Source organism: Epinephelus lanceolatus, chromosome 13 (assembly GCF_041903045.1).
Source record: "Epinephelus lanceolatus isolate andai-2023 chromosome 13, ASM4190304v1, whole genome shotgun sequence".
Classification (NCBI taxonomy): domain Eukaryota; kingdom Metazoa; phylum Chordata; class Actinopteri; order Perciformes; family Serranidae; genus Epinephelus; species Epinephelus lanceolatus.
Genome location: NC_135746.1, coordinates 43,962,885 through 43,985,323, shown reverse-complemented (window position 1 = coordinate 43,985,323; position 22,439 = coordinate 43,962,885). Strand labels below are relative to the sequence as shown.

The following is a 22,439-nucleotide window of genomic DNA, read 5'->3' as shown; positions in this document are numbered from 1 at the left end:
TCCATTGAGAGAAATGAGAATATAATATCAATCAATCAATCAATTTTATTTGTAAAGCCCAATATCACAAATCACAATTTGCCTCACAGGGCTTTACAGCATACAACATCGCTCTGTCCTTTGGACCCTCACAGCGGATAAGGAAAAACTCCCCCCAAAAAAACCTTTAACGGGAGAAAAAACAACAGTAGAAACTTCAGGAAGAGCAACTGAGGAGGGATCCCTCTTCCAGGATGGACAGACGTGCAATAGATGTCGTACAGAACAGATCGACATAATAAATTAACAGTAATCCGTATGACACAATGAGACAGAAAGAGAGAGAGACAGAGAGAGACAGAGACAGACAGAGATGCAGGACAGACGGTAATGACAGTAGCTTACAACAATATTAATGAAAGTAATAATATTATAATTAATAATAATATATTATTATCTGATAGTATACATGTGTGACAATAATCATATGTGTATAATAACAGTAGAAGTATGACTAATGATAACAGCAGCAGCAGGAGGCATCTGGCAGGACCACGGCAGCAGCACAACCACACACGTCACACTATCCAGGCACTGCTGCAATACGAGTTAACCTGAGAGACAGTGGAGCACAAAGGCTCCGGAGAAGAAGCTGAGTTAGTGACATCCAGAATGGCAGAGTTAGCAAGATGCAGTAATAGGACACGAGAGAGAGAGAGAAGGAGAGAAGGTGCCCAGTGTATTATAGGGGGTCCTCTGGCAGACTAGGCCTAAGTCAGCCTAACTAGGGGCTGGTACAAGGCAAGCCTGAGCCAGCCCTAAGTATAAGCTTTATCAAAGAGGAAAGTCTTAAGTCTAGTCTTAAATGTGGAGACGGTGTCTGCCACCTGGACCGCAACAGGAAGATGATTCCACAGGAGAGGAGCCTGATAGCTGAAGGATCTGGCTCCTGATCTACTTTTGGAGACTTTAGGGACCACGAATAACCCTGCATTCTCCGAGCGCAGAGTTCTGGTGGGATAATATGGCACTATGAGCTCTCTAAGATATGATGGAGCTTGACCATTTAGAGCTTTATAAGTTAACAGTAGGATTTTAAATTCAATTCTGGATTTTACAGGGAGCCAGTGCAGAGAAGCTAAAACAGGAGAAATATGATCTTGTTTCTTAGTTCCTGTTAGTACACGTGCTGCTGCATTCTGAATTAGCTGGACAGTTTTTAAGGACTTATTAGAGCTACCTGATAATAGAGAGTTACAGTAATCCAGCCTTGAGGTAACAAAAGCGTGGACCAATTTTTCTGCATCTTTTCGGTCAGGATAGGCCTAATTTTCGCAATATTACGCAGATGAAAAAATGCAGTCCCGTGAGGTTTGTTTTAAATAAGAATTAAAAGACAAATCTTGATCAAATGTTACTCCAAGGTTTCTTACGGTAGTGTTAGAGGCCAGAGCAATGCCATCTACTGAACACAGGAGCTGCTGGTCTACTGCTGCTTCGATCAGTTATTTTGTTCATGTTTTTGTCTGACTGTTGCATTTAAAATGGTTAGTTCAGACTTACAAGAGCAGCTTTCGTGTTTAGGGAGCTAAAATTAATTTTTCCCAGTGGAGTGTGGTGGCTTTAACAAAATCATAGATGGGAGACTGAAGCCGTTAACGGCTTACTTGTTGGAACAAGCCTTGTAACGAAATTGTAAAGTTGTGAAAATACCCTCAATATAGCATACAATTGAAGTGATACTGATTTTTCTAGGTGGCTAGAGTAACATTTGTTGCAGACTCCTCCACAGCGGTACATAGCTTCCACGTCAGACTCCAGCCTGCTTCTCCAAACTGGGGGAGCACCAACTGACATCTACTGTATGTGATACACTGACTATGGATAAGTACTCCACAAAACCACACTTATCTATAGTTATTAGTTATCTGAGAAAATTAAACTCTCTTGTCTTTTTGTCTTTGCCCCCCCCCCCGGCCCCTGTTTCTGTTTGATGCTTCCCCCTTTCCCCTTTCTGTCCCTACAGTGACAGGAAAACCCTTTTTCATTGTCTCTAGTTTGTCTCATCGCTGGTTGTTCGGCTGGGAGGGCTGTCGTTTCTACGGCTGGGCAGGCTTTTTCTTTGGTTGTGGGAGCCTCATCACAATGACCTTGGTCAGTCTGGACCGATACCTCAAGATCTGTCATCTCAGATACGGTATGTCAGGATGTCCTTTAACAGAGTCTCCTAAACATTTAAATTCCATGTAAACCCATCCAGACAGACTTTAGGGTGAGTTACAGTGTTACAAGTTCTTGCCAGCAGCCACAAATGTATGTATGGGTTGGCAGTTTGATTTGAATAACATTAGCAGCTGTCCACAATGTAGACCCAAACCGATGACTGGAATATTCATTCTTAGATAATATGTAATCATTATACTGCCAAATGTAATAATGAAATAAATTGTAATTACAAAGTGAAATGAAATAAATCCTCGAATTCATTCAAGGAACCCTTGGGCATCTTGTGACCCCCATGTGAATGACCCTAGACCTGAATTATGGGTTGCATATGTTATGCTAATTTAAAGTCAAACTGAAATATGAACTCTCCTAACTTTTTGTTTAAGGAAATATAAACTGAAATACAATGATATTGCGTCCAATGTAATTTATTTGAACAGACATGTTCCTTGAACTGGAAAATAACTGATTCACTATTGCTTGGATTTGGTTAAGTTCAGGATAATCGTCATATAAATGTAAGGATCAGGGAGTAAAGATTTACACGAATTTGAGTTAAAACACAAACACAAACCACTGGCTTGTAAGGTGAATAATATTGATCATTTTGTTACAATGCAATTTTCTACTGAGAAACCTTTGGTCCTGGCATTCATGTGGATGCCACTTGAGGCACTTCACCCACCCAAATACTGTTACAGGTACCCCACCTCATGGCATTGGCGCTGGCCCCCTATCCAGCAGGACAATACACTATTCAACCAAAAAAAATATATACAGTACAGGCCAAAAGTTTGGACACACCTTCTCATTCAATGCGTTTTCTTTATTTTCATGACTATTTACATTGTAGATTCTCACTGAAGGCATCAAAACTATGAATGAACACATGTGGAGTTATGTACTTAACAAAAAAAGGTGAAATAACTGAAAACATGTTTTATATTCTAGTTTCTTCAAAATAGCCACCCTTTGCTCTGATTACTGCTTTGCACACTCTTGGCATTCTCTCCATGAGCTTCAAGAGGTAGTCACCTGAAATGGTTTTCCAACAGTCTTGAAGGAGTTCCCAGAGGTGTTTAGCACTTGTTGGCCCCTTTGCCTTCACTCTGCGGTCCAGCTCACCCCAAACCATCTCGATTGGGTTCAGGTCCGGTGACTGTGGAGGCCAGGTCATCTGCCGCAGCACTCCATCACTCTCCTTCTTGGTCAAATAGCCCTTACACAGCCTGGAGGTAATTAACCCTGATAAGGCACACCTGTGAAGTGGAAACCATTTCAGGTGACTACCTCTTGAAGCTCATGGAGAGAATGCCAAGAGTGTGCAAAGCAGTAATCAGAGCAAAGGGTGGCTATTTTGAAGAAACTAGAATATAAAACATGTTTTCAGTTATTTCACCTTTTTTTGTTAAGTACATAACTCCACATGTGTTCATTCATAGTTTTGATGCCTTCAGTGAGAATCTACAATGTAAATAGTCATGAAAATAAAGAAAACGCATTGAATGAGAAGGTGTGTCCAAACTTTTGGCCTGTACTGTATATATATATATAAACTGCTCAAGAATGGCCCAAGGAAGGTAACAAAGAGCTCAAGGCATCAATCTGTCCTCCAAAATTCTGAGATCCCAATCTGATGGAGTATTAGTAGTACTGCAGATACCCCCAATCCATGGTAGGGCCCCCTTGGATTGGAGTTGGCTCTGGCCTGTCGAGGCATGGACACAGACCCCTGAGGGGTGTTCTGTGGTGTCTGGCACCAGGGCATTAGTGGCAGATCCTTTGAATCATGTGGGTTGGGAGGTGGGGTACCGGCATGTCCTATGGGTGTTTGATTAGAATGGGATCTGGGGACTTTGGAAGGCAGGTCAATGCCTTAAGCTCTATGTTACCCTTTCAGGCCATTCCTGAGAAGTTTTTATGTTGTGACATGGTGCACTGCACTGCACTGCACTGCAAATAGGAAGTGCTATTACCATTTGGGGGTGTACTTGGTCTGCAATGGTGAAGTGTGTCAGGTAGCCATTGGTTTTAATGTTTTGACTGATCAGTGTACATGATCCACACACTGAGGCTAAAGTCAAAGTAAGAAGATGAGATTGGAGTCAGAGAGTTTGGCTTGAATTTTAAGCTTTAAAACAAGGTTTTTATTGTCCCTTTCACTACTAGTCCATCATTGTTCCTGTAATTTTCTTCACTGTTAGGTACATGGCTAAAACGGCACCACGCCTTCCTGTGCCTGGCCTTTGTCTGGGTATATGCAGCCTTCTGGGCCACCATGCCCCTGATCGGCTGGGGAAACTACGCCCCAGAGCCTTTTGGGACCTCCTGCACATTGGACTGGTGGCTGGCACAAGCCTCTGTGTCCGGCCAGATCTTTGTCATGGCCATCCTGTCCTTCTGTCTTGTCCTCCCTACAGGCATCATTGTCTTCTCTTATGTCATGATTATCTTCAAGGTCAAGTCCTCTGCAAAGGAGATTTCGAACTTTGACGCTCGCATCAGAAACAGCCACAGCCTTGAAATGAAACTCACAAAGGTTGGTTAGAGTTTGGAGTAAAAGTGTGGCAAAGAGAGTAGAGCAAAGGAGACATTTCAGTATTGTTTCTGGGGGAATTTTGTGAAGGATAAAGTAGTGATCTGAAAATTGCTTTGTATCCTCTCTCAGGTGGCAATGCTGATCTGTACAGGCTTCTTGATAGCCTGGATCCCTTATGCAGTGGTGTCTGTAGTGTCAGCATTTGGTGAGCCAGATTCGGTGCCCATTCCTGTGTCTGTCATTCCCACGCTGCTGGCCAAGTCTGCAGCCATGTACAACCCCATCATTTACCAGGTGGTGGACCTGAAAAATTCCTGCACAAAATCCTCCTGCTTTAAGATCCTGAAGAAACGCAGGCATTGTAGAAATTCAAGGTAAAACAGAATGTGTTATCTTTGTTTATTCTTTTGAAACTGTTGATAAGCATAGTGTTAGTTTAGGCAGCTGTTTCAGTCATGTTTTATTATCACTGGCCCATTCACCAGTTGTGTGGCTACCAGCAAAAAAACAAAAATATGATTGTCCTAATTTAAATTATGATAGAGAAAAATGTTTACTCTCATCAGTCTTCATTTTGATGAATAAAATCTTGATGACCCTCAAACAGAGACACCCGAAAACCTCAATTTAACAGAACACTCCTGTGTTACTGGTCAGTAACCGGGAGTGGGAAGTAAGAGTATGCTACACCAAATTAACAACCTAAACGATCTGCAAAACAGCACTTAGTTGATTCACATATACTTCTGTCAAATATTCAATTCAGTACAACGTTGTCTTGTTCTTTGATCCTGTTAGGTGGCACACAGGGTAGAATAAAGGAAAAGAAAAATAATTCTTTTTTTACTCACCCAGTGTCCATCTCTGTTGGGATTCTGTCCACTATGCCAAATTGATGTAGAAAAACCTACACCTTTCAGTCTTTATTTTGATTGAAAATAAAATAAACACAATGAGCTTCAGTTGTTCTTACTTGAATTTTACTTATGAATTTGCACATTCATTTACTTAACCGCTGTAATTAAATCTCCTGAAGTGAATTTGATCAGTGCAGCTTAATAATGCAGCTTTTGAGTTAAAGACATAAAAGAGTTTGATTTAAAAAGAGCAGAAAGGCAGGTAATGGATTATTTACAACATTACATTAAAAAAATTCAGAGGTTAATCATTTGACTCAGCCTGCCCCTGTGGTAGCCAACTTTCGGGTCAAGTCCTTACTGATGACTAAAGTAACTAAATGTCTAAAGAAGTTAAAACCAGCTCTACTTCAGTAAAACTAATACTTTTATATTTACTCCTGTACTTTTAAGCTGCCATTTTCACATTAAAACTAATACATGGCTGAAAGGTTGATTTCATTATATTACTGTAATGTGTGCAACTAAAGGTAGGAGCAGTGGGCAGTTTCTATTTTACTCAATCTTATATACTTAATTAATCCCCTGAGGGGAAATTCAGTTTTTTCCACTCAATTATCAATTACACACAGGTCTGAAATACACACACATGCACAAACAGCGCAGGTCCCCAGGCCCAGGGCACCTCTCCAGCTACCATTCCATGCTCCATATTTGGTCCGGATGGGGACCCTCCGCTTCCCAAGCCAAGTCATGCCATGGGGATGCCATGAGTGGGTGTAGGAGCACGGCTTGTTAAAAGGTGGTCAATCCATCAATCCATCCATCCGTTTTCATCTGCTTATCTGGGGCCAGGTCACGGGGGCATTAGGCTGAGCAAAGCTCCCCAGACATCCCTCTCCCCAGCAACGCTTTCCAGCTCCTCCCGGGGAACCCCAAGGCGTTCCCAGGCCTGACGAGATATGTAATCCCTCCAGCGTATTCTGGGTCTACCCCGGGGCCTCCTAACAGCGGGAGGTGCTCAGGAGGAATCCTAGTCAGATGCCCAAACCACCTCAGCTGACCCCTTTTGACGCAAAGATCTAAAGGTCTCTAAGGTCAAGTTAGTTGTAAATGTGCGGTGTAAGTCACAGTTTCTGTAAATAAAGACGGCAAAGTGGAGCTCCCGTGTGTTGCTTCCTATAAAGTGAGTGGGGATTAACCCTGAAGTTACTTCGGCCCTGGAGGTGAACATATCTCACCACGGTCAGGGAGCTGAAGCACTCTTTAACAACTTCCTTCTCTTGTGTATTTAGTGTGCAGTGTTGAAGGGGTTACTTTTAAAATGTATTCCAGCACAGATTACTTAATACATGCCCTAAAATGTAATGTAATTTTTAACATCCATTAGGTAACTTAAACTAATCATTTATTTATTTATTCAACAGGGACAGTGCACAGCTCCCAGAGTTAGCTATAAGCTCATTTTCATCTGTAGTCCCTGGGCAGGAAACAGAGAATAATTTCTCTGCTAAAAGACACTATTGTATAAAAAACACAATTACAAAAGAGAACATATTCATCACACAACAGCTTCAGGAATAACAACAGCAAGACAATACATCAACAAATCAGAGCAACAATAAAAGAAGCAACAACAAAAAAGCTACAACACTAAGACACCACAACAACAACAACAATAAAGCAATAACATTAAGATACAGTATAACAATATTTCAGTGTTAGATCAAGTGCTTGAGTTCATGTGTGATGGGTACATGATTGGTTTTGTTTATTTATTTATTTTTTAAGATATTTTTGAGCATTTTGCCTTTAATCGATAGGACAGTCAAGTGTGAAAGGTGGAGAGAGAGAGGGAGTGACATGCAGCAAAGGGCCACAGGCTGGAGTCAAACCCAGGCTGCTGTGGCAACAGCCTTGTATGTGGGGCGCCTGTTCTATCCACTAAGCCACCAATGCCACAATTGGTTTGATTTTAGCCATGATTTCATCTTGAATTTAAAACCAACAAAGCTGTTACACTGTCTTATCTCACTTGGTACTGAGTTCCAGCAGTTTGTAGCTCTAACAGAGAAGACTGATCTACCAAACTCCGTAAATCTGTGCTGTACTTCACAGTCGCCTTTGTTGGTCGACCTAGATGCCCTCCCATTGTCTGAGCGCAATTGTATGAACTCTTTTAAAGGTGGAGCAGCCAGATCATTAATCACTTGGTACACTAGACTAGCATCAGCAAGACACACAAAGCTGTCAAAGGTCAGTAGATTATGCCTTTGAATGAGCTTACAGTGGTGATAGCACGATGGTTGTTTGTCCAGTGCCTTGAGTGTTTGTTTGTAAAGTATTTGCAGTGGGGCAAGTGTGGTTTTTCCAGATTGTGACCAACTTGTAATGCATTGAGAAATATGTAAAAAAAAAAAAATCACTGAGTGCAGTTATATTTTTGCTGCATCTTAGGGGATCTGGTAAACCTAAAGTTTCTTAGATTGAATTTTACAGTTTTATACACCGGCTTCACATGTTTCTTAAAGGTCAGCTGTGATTATTTAAATATAGATAATTAAAATGTGACACAGTCTGGATCCTTTCTCCTTTTGTGACAATATCTGGCTGACTTCCATTTTTCCTAATATAAAAATACAAGCAAACAATTTTACTGTCAGACAAGACCTGGAGAGCCAGCTGAAAAATTTTTGGCCGTAGCTGCTGTTAATTTGGCTGCCACTTCACATCCGTCTTTCCCATGTGTGAGGATGACCGTGTAATCCGCGTACATTTGGGTTTCAGTTTCAGGGCATGTGAGTGGCAGATCATTAACATATAGGCTAAACAAAAATAGGTCATAAGATTGAGCCTTGTGGAACACCAACAGAGCAATCAACAAACGATGAGGTCCTTTTCCCAACTCTAGTACATTGCCTTCTCATAGTGAGATAGGACTCCATCCATTTCATTGCATCAACAGAGAAATTAAAAGTGGATAATTTAGAAAGAACATTATGATTTACAGTATCAAATGCTTTTCTCAAGTCCAAAAATACAGCTCTTATAGCACTACCACTGTCCAACTTTAATTAGATTTTTCAATGAAATAGCATTTTTAGTCGGCAGTTTTTTTCTGAAGCCAAATTGCATGGGATGAAGTGCAGCTTGTCCTAGGTTTAAAAAGTCAGTTAATTGTTCAGTTACCACTTTTTCGGTGATCTTAGATACAACAGGCAACATACAGATGGGTCTATAGTTTACCACCTCAGTTGTGTCACCTGACTTGAAAACTAGCCACAACTGCAAACTTCCATGCATTCAGGAAATTGACTGTTTTATTGACAAACTTACCAAGTGTGCAATAGGAGCGTTGAAGGAGTGAGTATTGTCTCACTGTTGAAATGCTGAATCCCACTCAAACATGTCTTTGCCTGTGAGGGCTTTAAAATACTCAGGCTTTTACAGATCTATCCTTGGAAAACTTCCAGTTATGTTAAAAACCGGTTAAGTGGGATTTGGCATTGGTATTAGATTAATTCTTACACCAAGCAGCAAAATATTTGTTAAAATCATTAGTTAAAATTCCCTGTACTTTTAGTTCATACCCCTTTCCCTGATTTTGTTAAATGTCGTCTTTGTTAGTTTATTCATATTCTCCATATTAATTTACTATTACCCTTTCCTTCTCTGATGATATCCATAATAAAACTGGTCTTTGCCTTTCTCAGTTCATTGACTACTTTGTTATGAAGTCTTTTAAAAACTCGTCCGTCAATAATTGATCTTGACTTAAGTGCTAAAGTAAAATCATGTTTTTTCATCAAATCCCACAGTTGCTCATTTAACCAAGGTAGTTTACTCTTAATGCGTTTATTCTTCAAAGTTGTGGTGTATTTGTCTTAAAGTCCATTTATTGTACGTTCTGGATCATTTGGGTGTAAAGCATCACTCCAATCAATATGGCCTTGTTCTTCCTTAAATTTATTTATATCTCATGTCCTTATTCCATAGGTGTATTTTTTATGTCCTGTTAAATAAATAATAAATTAATCTGCTTTCTGTTAATTTTCTTGCAATTAGTGTCATATTGTGATCTAATAAGTGAGAAGTGAGAAGATTGAGGATTTTCTAAAAATTAGATCAATTTGTGGTTTTGAAGTATTTGTTATTTGAGAGTGGGTGCATTTGTTACTTGAGTTAGTTCAAATTGGTTTGTCATTGCTTTAAGCTTCTTTTTCGCCGCATTTTATGCCCAGTTCAAATTAAAATCACCAATAACTATACATTCGCCTTTGTATCCAATTCCTTAAGCTGGTTTTTAAAATGGTCATAAAACATAATGTCAGAAGGTCTATACACACCAATCATATTAAATGACATTTGCTGAGCCAAGGTGCTGGATATGGCAATATATTCCATGTCATTTGTGCTTGCCAGGTCAGTTTGTTTACATTTGATGGCATACATCACATATATCAGCTAAACTACTCAAATACTCTTGAGTACTTTCAGAATACTTCTAATTTGTCTTGCTGAGCTAATTTGTATAGGTCCTATCTTGCCATGCCAGAAACACATGACAGTGCCCTGTCTGTTCATCTGCTCAGCAACTAAATAACAAAAGAATAATCCCTTTAATTAATGTTTTTAAAAGACAGTAACTGCATTAAGAATACCACCAATTTAAACTTTAAGTAGTGATGGGCAGATGAAGCTTCATGAAGCATTGAAGCTTTTCATCAAATTGGTTCACTCAAGGGCAAAGCTTCTTGATGCTTCATTTGCTATAAGCCATCTACTGGACAAAAAAGCTATTACAATTAGTGGTTTGTTTATATAGATCTGAACCACTTCCCGAACTAGTCACGTGGTACAGCCGGCCAGCGAGGCTTCGGACGTCACCAGTGACGTCACTCGTCTGAAACGACACAAGCCTCGATACGCGCATCGTGGAAACACTTCCTGGATTGCTCGATACATGCTTTGAAGCCTCGGCACGGCAAGTCACATCACTAACTTTAACCCATTTGTGCCCAAATTTTTCTCAATGTTTTTATGCATATAATCATGTTAACTGAGTCCCATATGAATGTGTTCTAAAGTTATTTCCTCCATTTTTCAAAATATCATTTGAATGTTCGGCAACTATAGTTGCCGGTGGGCACATACCTTGTATCTACCCCTCTAATGGTGAAAAGTGAATTAGAGCACAAAAAACAACATGTAATTCAGTGTGAGAACAATTTGATTCATGAATTTTGTCATCAAAAAACTTAAGAACATTTCTAGCCTTAATAAGGCGGTAATGCATTTACAAGCTGGTTGCCAACCACCAGAAAACGTAGAAGAAGAAGAATGTGAGACTTGTTTTGTTTTCGGTTCTGCGGAAAACTCGTGTGAGTTCGTAGTTTTCACCAAAGTCCGTACATTTAATGGAAACACACAGGATTCGTATTTCTTTTAATGCGCATTTCCCAATGATTCGAATCACTTTTGGATGGAAACATAGCTACTCAGGTTCTTGTCCATCATCAATGATGGGTAGTTGCGTGTCACCATCAGACACAAAGCAGTCTCCTTTGAGCATCCTAGATGGTAGGCGTTTGGGATCACAGGTCACATCATCATCATCAGAAAAATCGCTGTCACAGTCTGTTTCACGGGCATTATTCTCAGACTCTGGCACAACTGAAATGCTTGTGATTTTTGCAGAGGGATCATCTGCATCAAGGATGTCCAAAACCTCTGCAAAAGTATACCTCTCTAATCCTCCTGGTTTATCTCTGTGGAAAACACGAAAGAGTTTGCTCCCATGGCTACTAGGGGCAACCATTTTGTGAAATTAACGCAATTTGAAATGGATATTTTTTTAAATTTTTTTGTATTGTTTAAACAATTCCAATTCTATATCCCTGTTCATGTACAATAGTGTTAAAGATGTTCTCCCTGTATTTGACATCATTCAGTCCTTCTAATCTACCACACAGTGCAACACAGTCAGTACTAACATTGCCAGCACTAATAGCTAGCTAGTTAGTTAGCTAGGTAGTTAGCTAGCACTAGCTACCAAACACTAGTAATGTTGGTTACCAAATGTTAAAGCTAACACTATCAAAAACTGTATTGTTACCAAATATTAGCCCTTTGTAATGCTGGTAATGTTAGCTAACATTATTATCTACTGACAAGGTATATGCCCACCAGCAACAATAGTTGCCGCTTGGAGAAATGATTACATACAGAAAAAACTATATATCCAATTTAATATTTCTGTTGTTTGGATGATTCTAGAGACTTTTATGATTAAGTAGATATACATATGTCAACAAAAAAAATATTATTATAATATGAAAATCACCTTTACTTGTGGGGGTTTGTGGTCGCCATGCCCTCAGTAAGATGTGTCAGGAACCCAACAACGCCATGTGACAGGAAGTATGTGGAAACTTTTTCTTAATATGATTTTCTAAGGTGTCTACTCTAATATCATTGATATACAAAACATGTATAGTATTTAGAAATGTATTTATAAGTGGAAAATAACAAGAATACACTTTGGCAACTATTGTTGCCGGTGGACTTAAATGGGTTAAGTGTTAGAAGATACTGTTCCTCATATTTTGTACATAACTTACTTACTTGTATTATGTTACTCCCTAACCTTGTTAGTATGTCTGTTTTCCCTGTTTGAGTGTCAGAGGGGTATTCCAGGTAGGCGGTCCAGCAAACTCCGAGTCTAATCCTGAAACTCTTAGTATCCGGTTCCAGAACAGCTGATTTGAATTAGTTCAATCAACTCTGAGTAGGTACACCTTGAGTTAAGTGCTTGCACAACCACAATAAAAAGCCATCATCAGTGGAGCCCCGATACCTCGAGTCACCATGGCAACCAGAGAGAAAAAGCAATCAACTTATTTTACACCTGTGGAACTGGAGGTGCTCATGAATGCCTACAGTGAATATGAGCATACATTTCATAAAAAAAAGTAACACCGCTAAAGTTGCCAAGGAGAGAGAGGCGGCATGTGAAATTTAGCAAGCAGAATCCTCTTTGACAGGATTTTGGTGGCTTAGTGGATAGAGTAGGCGTCCCATATATATGGCTTTTGCTGCAGCGGCCTGGGTTTGACTCCGGCCTGTGGCACCTTGCTGCATGTCACTCCCTTTGTCTCTCTCCCCCTTTCATGCTTAACTGTCCTGTCAATTTAAGGCAAAATGCCCCCCCAAAAAATATTAAAAAAGAATCCTTGCTAATTTCAGCAGCTATTTTAAGCACATATAGATGGTTGATGACTTATTTGAAATTCAAATCCTTTATAAACTAAAAGCATTTTTGGAGGTTTTCTTGGATTTCATTTTGCTTCCTACCTGTTTATGGACTTTTTCATTTTCTGTATCAAATATTGAATTCATCCTGCTGTCTCCTCATCTGTTTCATCTGTGTTTGGGTTCAGTCCTGCTACCTGCTCACACTGGGACACAGACTCTCTGTTTGATAAGTCTGTCTTTCTTTTTTGGGTTGCTTTGCAGTGTAAGCAGTTTATGCCAATGCTGGAACAGCAACTTTCTTTGTAGGATTCTTTGTTATTGAATCAGGCTTTCTCCATCTGAAGGAACATACACATGCATCTGCATTTGTAGAACAGCCAATAGGAATGCCCAAGGGCTCTTTGGGGGCTAGATTTTCTAAAGCCTGCAAACAGGGCCAAGAGGAGGTGCATACGTTTTTTTTTGTTTTGTTTTGTTTTTTTACCGCAGTCCACTTGAATTACAACATGCGCAAAGTTTAATATTTAAATTGGGACCCATTGACATCAAAATGAAACTCCCTACCTCAGCTCAAAATCAAATAATGTCATTAGACCATAAACAAAATGTGGCTACAAGTGAATTTGCATGAATTTTAGCGTAAAAAGAACTTACTGGTGTCCTTGTTTGCTCCTTTTTTTTATGTCCCTGCAGGTTCTATACCATCTCTGGTTCATTACGGGACACTCCACCAGCCAAAGAAGCTCATGTGGAGATGTGAGACAGACTTTTTAGACTTTGTGATCCTCCTACCCTATCTGCCTTGGACAGTTTGCCTTGTTCCCTGCCCTCAGTGCCCTACACTTACTTAATCACAGAATCACACGCTGCCTGTCACTGCTATTACATTATCAACAGTGCACCATTGTTACAAGTGGTTCTTGAGTCCTGCTGCTTGTCTCTACAACCATGCTGGACCGCCGTGTGCTTCCCACAGCTCCCCACCTCCTCTTCCTTGGAAGCACGTCTTTCCCACAAGGTTTTCCTTAATCTGTGGAGTTGGCTTGTTTTTTCAGTGGTTACAACGTGATGTCCTCTGTGAGCATCTTGATTTTGTTTTTGTAGTATTACAGACACATCTGTCAATGCTATGATAAAAAAAAATGCTCATATTTCTGACTGACTTACTACAATGTTTGCCTCATAAAATAGCTCAACTCACATTTGAAAACTCAAGGTTTTTCCAACTGAAAATCAAGTCACATCTAGCTACACGAAGCTATAATTTATTGTGAATCCAAAACCTACAAAAGCTCGAAAATGCTTTAAAAATTCATTCATTCATTTTCTAACCGCTTCATCCTCTTGAGGGTCACGGGGGGGCTGGAGCCTATCCCAGCTGACATCGGGCGAGAGGCAGGGTACACCCTGGACAGGTCGCCAGACTATCGCAGGGCTGACACATAGAGACAAACAACCATTCATGCTCACATTCACACCTATCACACACCTATGGACAATTTAGAGTTACCAATTAACCTAGTCCCCAATCTGCACGTCTTTGGACTGTGGAAGGAAGCCGGAGTGCCCGGAGAGAACCCACGCTGACACGGGGAGAACATGCAAACTCCGCACAGAAGGGCTCCCACGCCCGGGATCGAACCGGCAACTCTCTTGCTGTGAGGCAAGAGTGCTAACCACCACACCACCGTGCCGCCCGCTTTAAAAATCACATATGTTAAATATATTTTCAACAATATGTCTAAACCCTGAATTGCAGATTACAGCAGAAAAATCAATGATATGTGCCATGTCAAATAAGGTTAGGATCTGACTGTTGAGCTTAAAGATGTATTTTTACCGTTTGTACAGGCTACGGTAGATTTATCTAAAAAAAAAAAAACACAGAATCACACCAGCTTATATTCTCTTCAGCTGTTAAACTGCACACAAGGAGATGTTATGTGACTCTAATCAGTCAAACCAAGGCATTTATATGTCTTATCAGTACACATGCACAGCGCGTTACAAACGCCACACGTACACTACACTTGCGTGCACATGTGCATGTACACATCATTAACACATGAACGCGTCAAATTAGCCTATTTTGGCAGCTTGCTATGCTAATCAGACGTGTGTGCGTAGACACGTCGTATGATCACAGGGGTCAAAAGTGTCAGCTCTTGAAGCAACAACGCGTCATGTTACTGACGTGTGACACGTAGCATCGCTATGCTAACTAGCTTGCTATGCTAATCAGAGTGCGTGCGTAGACACGTCATATAATCACAGGGGTCAAAAGTATCAGTTCTTGAAGCAATAACGCGTCGTGTTACAGACGTGTGACACGTAGCATCACTATGCTAACTAGCTTGCTATGCTAATCAGACATGCGGGCGTAGACACGTCATGTGATCACGGGTCAAAAGTGTCAGCTCTTGAAGCAACAACGCGTTGTGTTACGGACGTGTGACACGTAGCATTGCTATGCTAACTAGCTTGCTATGCTAATCAGAGTGTGTGCGTAGACACGTCATGTGGTCACAGGGGTCAAAAGTGTCAGCTCTTGAAGCAACAACGCGTCATGTTATGTATATATATATATATATATATATATATATATATATATATATATATAGATATAGATATATGTAGCCTAGGCTATATATATATATATTTACACAGTTTCTTTCTATCTATCTATCTATCTATCTGTCTATCTATCTATCTATTTTATTTCCTTGTTCAGGCACTATTTTTAACACTTCTACAACAGATCATTTGTTAGCCTATAATTTTAAGGTCAAGAAAGTCATACTTTGTGGTAAAACTGTTGAGGTATAAGCTTTTTAATTATAAAGACTAAACAGGAGGAGGTCGCGTATGTGATGTCATAGCTTTTGCTCGCTTCCTGCAGCTTGGCCTCCCTGCTGAAATTCCACTGTTAAATGATTAATCAATTTATGATTGAAGATGTCTGTGTGTTTGACGTTGCAATTACGTTTTGTTTTGTTTTTTTTTTTTTAAAGAAAAAAAGGCCACAGTAGCCTAATTAAGTAGTAAGTAAACAATAATGACCCCAGGGGGGTCTGAGGACTCAAACTCACCATCCATGGCACATAGTTTGATCGCATATGAATTAATGTATGAATTAAATATCGCCCTTTAAATAATGATATATTAAGTGGGTTAAGTCATAGTGACCTAACCATTAATTAATTAGGCTAATGGTGTGGACCATTAATTAATGATGAGTTAATGGTGAATTAATGTATTAAATGTATAAATGTGAGTTAGGCCTACCTCAATATCTTAAATCAAATTGTTCACGCTATGAGGCTGATGTGGGCAATTGCTCATGAAATAGCCTTCACTGCAAGATAGGGCGGACATTGAAAGAAACTAGAAGAGTTGAACTTTCCATAGCTGTGAGTTGTTTCTTGGAGCGACATCCCAGTGCTGAGAAATACAGCACTGAATTAATGTAACGGAAATCGTCTGCACACACATTTGCCTACACAGGCTAGCCTACTTGTTTACATAACTTATGAACTCATTTGCACAGATATGAAACAAATGGAGGAAGAATTGAAGCAGCTTTGTGATGATTCACACGTTATGAGGACAGATCAAACTTATTCTGCAAAGTAGCCTATGGTTTACTAATTTCCCATTTAACTGTTATCACAGACTTGTCTCTCCGTTGTATAAATGGAAAAGTTCAAATCACTTTGTGACTTGTTGCATATCATAAATAAACAGCAGATCAACCAAAGTATTTTTGAGAGATTCGGCTTTTAATCAACAGCACACTGATATTGACAGATTCCAGACAACCTCAGTTATACAGTTACATTAACTGGAAAGTGGTTTGACTTACTACAAAAAATAACAAAAATATAAACGCAACACTTTTGTTTTGCTCCTATTTTTCATGAGCTGAACTCAAAGATCTAAAACATTTTCTATACACACAAAAGACCATTTCTCACAAATATTATTCACAAATCTGTCTAAATCTGTGTTAGTGAGTACTTCTCCTTTGCCGAGATTATCCATCCCACCTCACAGGTGTGGCATATCAAGATGCTGATTAGACAGCATGATCATTGCACAGGTGTGCCTTAGGCTGGCCACAATAAAAGGCCACTCTAAAATGTTCAGTTTTATCACACAGCACAATGCCACAGATGTTGCAAGTTTTGAGGGAGCGTGCAATTGACATGCTGACTGCAGGAATGTCCACCAGAGCTGTTGCCCGTGAATTGAATGTTCATTTCTCTACCATAAGCCATTCGATGGCATCTGGCATGTTGGAGAGGTGTTCTCTTCACGGATGAATCCCGGTTTTCACTGTTCAGGGCAGATGGCACACAGAGTGTGTGGCGTCGTGTGGGTGAGCGGCTGATGTCAACGTTGTGGATTGAGTGGCCCATGGTGGCGGTGGGGTTATGGTATGGGCAGGCTGGTATATTCATGCTGTCTAATCAGCATCTTGATATGCCACACCTGTGAGGTGGGATGGATTATCTCGGCCAAGGGGAAGTGCTCACTAACACAGATTTAGACATATTTGTGAACAATATTTGAGGGAAATGGTCTTTTGTATGTATACAAAATGTTTTAGATCTTTGAGTTCAGCTCATGAAAAATGGGAGCAAAAACAAAAGTGTTGCATTTATATTTTTGTTCAGTGTATATAGTCAATAATAAAGGTGGTGATATTTATTTTAAAGATTTACATTTAATTTATCCAACAAAAGAAATTCTTGTTTGTTTGTCATAAACCTTTGGTAATGTAAACCTATGTGACGCTAGGGGCTCCACAAAAAACTCCATATGTGAATGTGTGATAATTGTAGTATCATAGCAGCCTGTCACAGGTTACAGAGTGATGATTAGAGGAGAAATGGCAGAGCATAAAGGTCCAGGTGGAAAAAACACAACTCAGTCATTTAGGATTTTGCTAAAAGAAGAAAATTACCTTTTGATATAGATCCCAGGGGACATTTTGCACCATACAGTACTGGGTTTTAATTTTGAGTTTTGAGATCTGCATTCTGCACAATAAATGCTCTAAAAAATACATTATATCTTTGCTTTTGTTGTCCTATATATTATATATGTGTCACACGTCTGTAACACGGTGCGTTGTTGCTTCAGGAGTTGACACTTTTGACCCCTGTGATCACATGACGTGTCTACGCATGCACGCCTGATTTGCATAGCAAGCTAGTTAGCATAGCGATGCTACGTGTCACTCATCCGTAACACAACGCATTGTTGCTTCAAGAGCTGACACTTTTGACCCCTGTGATCACATGACGTGTCTACGCACGCACGTCTGATTAGCATAGCAAGCTAGTTAGCATAGCGATGCTACTGCTCCTGGGTCGATCTGAAAAATAGTTTCCCTGCACCATGTTGGAGGAATTTCTAATCACCGTCCAACATTTATTCATATTGCAGGCTAATGAACTGGGGTTGAGCGGACCGGTTGCCATGGTGACAAGTAATCAATCTGGGAAGCGGAGCTGCTGTAAAGTGCCCGACGAAGCCACCTTTATTTCATTCACGGCTGAGGGGGAGGGGGGTGGGGGGGGGGGGCGAAGACAGCCAGCGTAGGTGGAGAAGTTCCGGGGGTAGGGTGGAGGTTAGTTAAGGACCGGGGAATTAGGAGTGTCCTCCCGCTTTCCAGCTTTGTGTGTGCGGGCGTCTGTCACGCTGTCAGCCCCTTGGTGTTCCAGCGCTGGAACCTCCACTGCATACGGCTGGGTCAGACCAGCGCCACACGCCTAGACCCCGGTGGAGGGTCTCGTTGATCCGGCCAGTTGAGAGTTTGTTTTAAAGTATGACATCTTAAGTGTTTTTGTTATATTTGCAGTCCTGTCAGTTATAACCGAGCGCACTCAAAAACCTCACTCTGTGCGGTGCTTTCTGTCTGCGGAGTGCACATCTTTAAAAAAATGTTTGACAGAAAATTTACCTGTTTCGTTGACCTTTTTTTGTAATAAATTACTTTTTTTGGACTTCAAACATTTTTCCCAGTGCATTATTGGCGAGTTAAGCCAGCCCCCACCTGTAGAAAGTGGTTCTACACACAATAAAGCCTATAATTTGGGAAAGCATAACACAGAAGTCTGCTGGTTTTAATCTGCCCGTACCCTTTTACGCTATTAATTAATAATTAAAACTGAATGACCCAAATCCGTGGATATCACAGGTTGAGGTGGAGCAGGTCGCTGTTTAATGATAAAGCCGTGGAGCTGTCCATGGTGCTGAATTAACACACCTCATTTTAATCCACCTCAGCCTGTGACCAGGAGGGTGAAACTCTCTACTCTGCAATGCATTCAAATAGTTTGATACCTTTTAAAAATCTAATACTCCATGTAAATTATGGGGAAATATTTTCAGTCACAATGCTAACAGTCTACTCAGACTACCATATGCTGGAATCACTCTAAACGTTAAATAGACATACATTTACAGTTTACATTAAAAATTCATGAGACACATTTTTTCTTTGATATAAAGCTGCAAGTATTATAACAGATGATCTGTCACACGCATTTTGGGACACTTCAGTTTTTCGCTGTGAGTCTCAGCGCAGTAAAATGGGTTTTTTTCAGACGATCAATTTACTTGACTTATATTTTCGATAGGCTATTATTTTTCTCGTTATTGTATAATTGTTTTCAGTTAATCAGGCAAGTTTATTCTATTGAAATTTCTAATAATTTTCGTATGACATGCGACATGAAAAAAAAAACTGCCGGCAACGGCTGAATCTCCTTGTCAGGGCAGCGTCCCTAGCAACGCTCTATATCTATATCTATATATATATATATATATATATATATATATATATATATATATATATGTATATGCATGTATATATGTATATAAATATATATATATATATATATATACATATATATATATATATATATATGTCACACGTCCGTAACACGACGCGTTGTTGCTTTGAGCTGACACTTTTGACCCCTGCGATCACATGACGTGTCTACGCACGTCTAATAACCACACGTCTAGGTGTGTGCAGGCATTGCACATGCATTGCATGTGTAACAAGTACACGGTGAATGCACGCACATTGCATGTGTAACAAGTACACGGTGAATGCACGCGAAGTGCACGTGAAGCAAGTACACGGTGATGGTTGCAGACGTAATGTACACGTATCAAGTACGCAGTGAATGCAGTGTGTGTGTGTGTTCGCTGATACGTTTCACCCCTCATACGCACACATGCACGCAGGCACGCACGCACGCACGCACACACACACACACACGTTTCTAACATCTAAAACATTGTATGACAGTTTAAGATGTTGTATTTATTGAGTTTCATCATGATTAAAATCGCCCTGAAAATAGTTTTTTGCTGACACAAGCCCCTTCCCATCTCGGAGTGTCCTGTCATGAAACCCATCCACCATGTCAATGTTTGTGTAGCACATTGTGTGTTCATTGAAAACTCATTCTGACTGCTCTCAAATGAATAAAGAAGATACTTCCTGGATGGCCAAAAGAAGGAATAAATTGAGGGAAAAATGATCACAGATATATATTTGATTTGTGACTTAACCTGAAAGTAATTCTTTACGTCAAAAGGTCAACCATCTGGGATACTGCAGTGTCTGGAGTGGGTCTATGTTATTTAATATTACCATCCACCATTTGCCAAATGCAGGTAAATTATTAGCAAATTGTTACGTGTAAAATCTAGGGCTGCCCTTGACTGAGTATTGTCCTAGTTGACCAATAGTCGTCATTTAGGGCCATTTGTCGACTCGTGGCCTGCATTGTTACAATATTAATGTAATTATTAAATTATATATTTTGGGTGGGGCGACACAATGGTTTGAGTTCAAGGTCTGAGAAAAAACAGTATAAGTAATATTATTTTCGTGCTACATTACAGAGAAATACAAAACAGTACAATGAACTTTAATTAATATTGGCCTACACTTTATCTGCAAATGCATGTCACACACAGTGTGCTGCCTGTTAATTACACTGTCTGCAAAGCAGTAAAGATTGTGCTAAGTGGTTAATGGGGCCTCTAATAAAATCTTCTGGCCATCAACCGCTTTGGCGGACAGGGAAAAGGCACAACAAACAGACACATTGTAACTACTGTATAAAGTCAACATGATTGGTTGTAGAAACTGTTTTGTTTTGAAAGTAGAAATTACTGAATTGTAACCATAACCATCAATAAAATGATGCAAATGCACAGGCCTAATAGTTGCTGTATCAACCTTACTACCTGTCATTTTTGTCTGGAAGACAGACTTTTTGAAGGGCAGGGGAGAAAAGAAAAAAAAGGGCACATACAGCGTGTTCTCGCCACTGAAGAGGGCACTAAGTTCCGCGTGTTTTCAAGGGCACTTAGACATGTTCATATTTTATACAAATGGCACATTATATAGCCTTAAAACAGACTAACTAGACAGACTACTCAAGTTAGTTTGTAGTTTTCCAATTAAGTAGATGCCATATCCTGTATTCTAGTGCATTTTAACACCGTATTAGCACCAGATAATCCAAACTGGTTTTGTGAGATATAGTTCCGGCTCAAGATAGATCAAAAAAGGGCCCAACATAAAAGTCATTGCAACAGTAATGTTTCATAGTATTTCTTGGTCCTAATAGTCTTCTGGGGCCTATTGCACAAAACTAGGATAAGGGATTAAGCCGGGATATCTTGGTTATCCTGGCTACAGGATACAGGATATGTTATGACATAAGTTACCATGGAGATTTATTCTGTGGAGCTAGCCTGCTCCAGACCAGGCTAAGTTCCAGGATCTATTTAATCTCATCCCTTATCTCAGTCAGCAGTCACCACAAACGGAAACCAATAGTTATTCCACTGCCCACTGCACATTGTTATCACATTCAACCAGACCCACTGTCATTATTTAAACATTTGTCATCATTAATTGCAATCATTTTAGATAAATGATTTTAGATGATTTTGCAATCATTAGATAATTTACAGTTTCCCATAGACAGATATATAAAATACACATCCCATATAAATATAAATACACATCAAAGAGTAACATGATGTTCCTTTATTGAACAAGGATAAATCAAAGCAAGTAAACCATCAGCTCCTTTCAAAACTGAAGTCACACAGTGACTCTACAAGATAGAAAGCACGGAATCAAAGCATATTATACAACACAAGAATAAATACACATTCAAAGGTCTGTGTATGATACACCCCGCATGTCTGCACACTGAAATAAATGCAGGACAAATCCATACACAACAAATGAACGGACAAATGAATGGATGCAGTACCCTCCCTTCAAGCTTGTATACACAAAGTATATAGCACAAACAACATAAGAGGCCAAATCAATTTAGATTGAATAAAAAAATAAATTAAAAAAACACAAATTCCTCTGCCAATGCAGGCCGTATTCAACTGAAATTCACAGCATGGGTCTCTGCCACTGCAGGACATATTTAACTGAAATTTAAAGCATGCATGTTAACTAAAATAATTTAACACATATTGGTCCCCGACCAGCCGACCACTGTCGTCATCAGGGAAGATGGCAG

General features: G+C 39.8%; 1 protein-coding gene across 3 annotated transcripts in view; it reads left to right on the top strand.

The window, feature by feature from the left end:
* The window catches only part of opn5 (opsin 5), a 223,099-nt gene extending 207,686 nt beyond the window's left edge, over positions 1-15,413 (top strand). For all 3 annotated transcript variants that reach the window (XM_033620292.2, XM_078174113.1, XM_078174114.1), the window contains exons 4-7: positions 2,006-2,176; positions 4,410-4,744; positions 4,874-5,118; positions 13,549-15,413. In XM_033620292.2, the coding sequence (XP_033476183.1) occupies positions 2,006-2,176; positions 4,410-4,744; positions 4,874-5,118; positions 13,549-13,615 (818 nt within the window). In that variant the 3' untranslated portion in view covers positions 13,616-15,413. The remainder of the gene's footprint in view (positions 1-2,005; positions 2,177-4,409; positions 4,745-4,873; positions 5,119-13,548) is intronic.
* Positions 15,414-22,439: the final 7,026 nt, after the last annotated feature.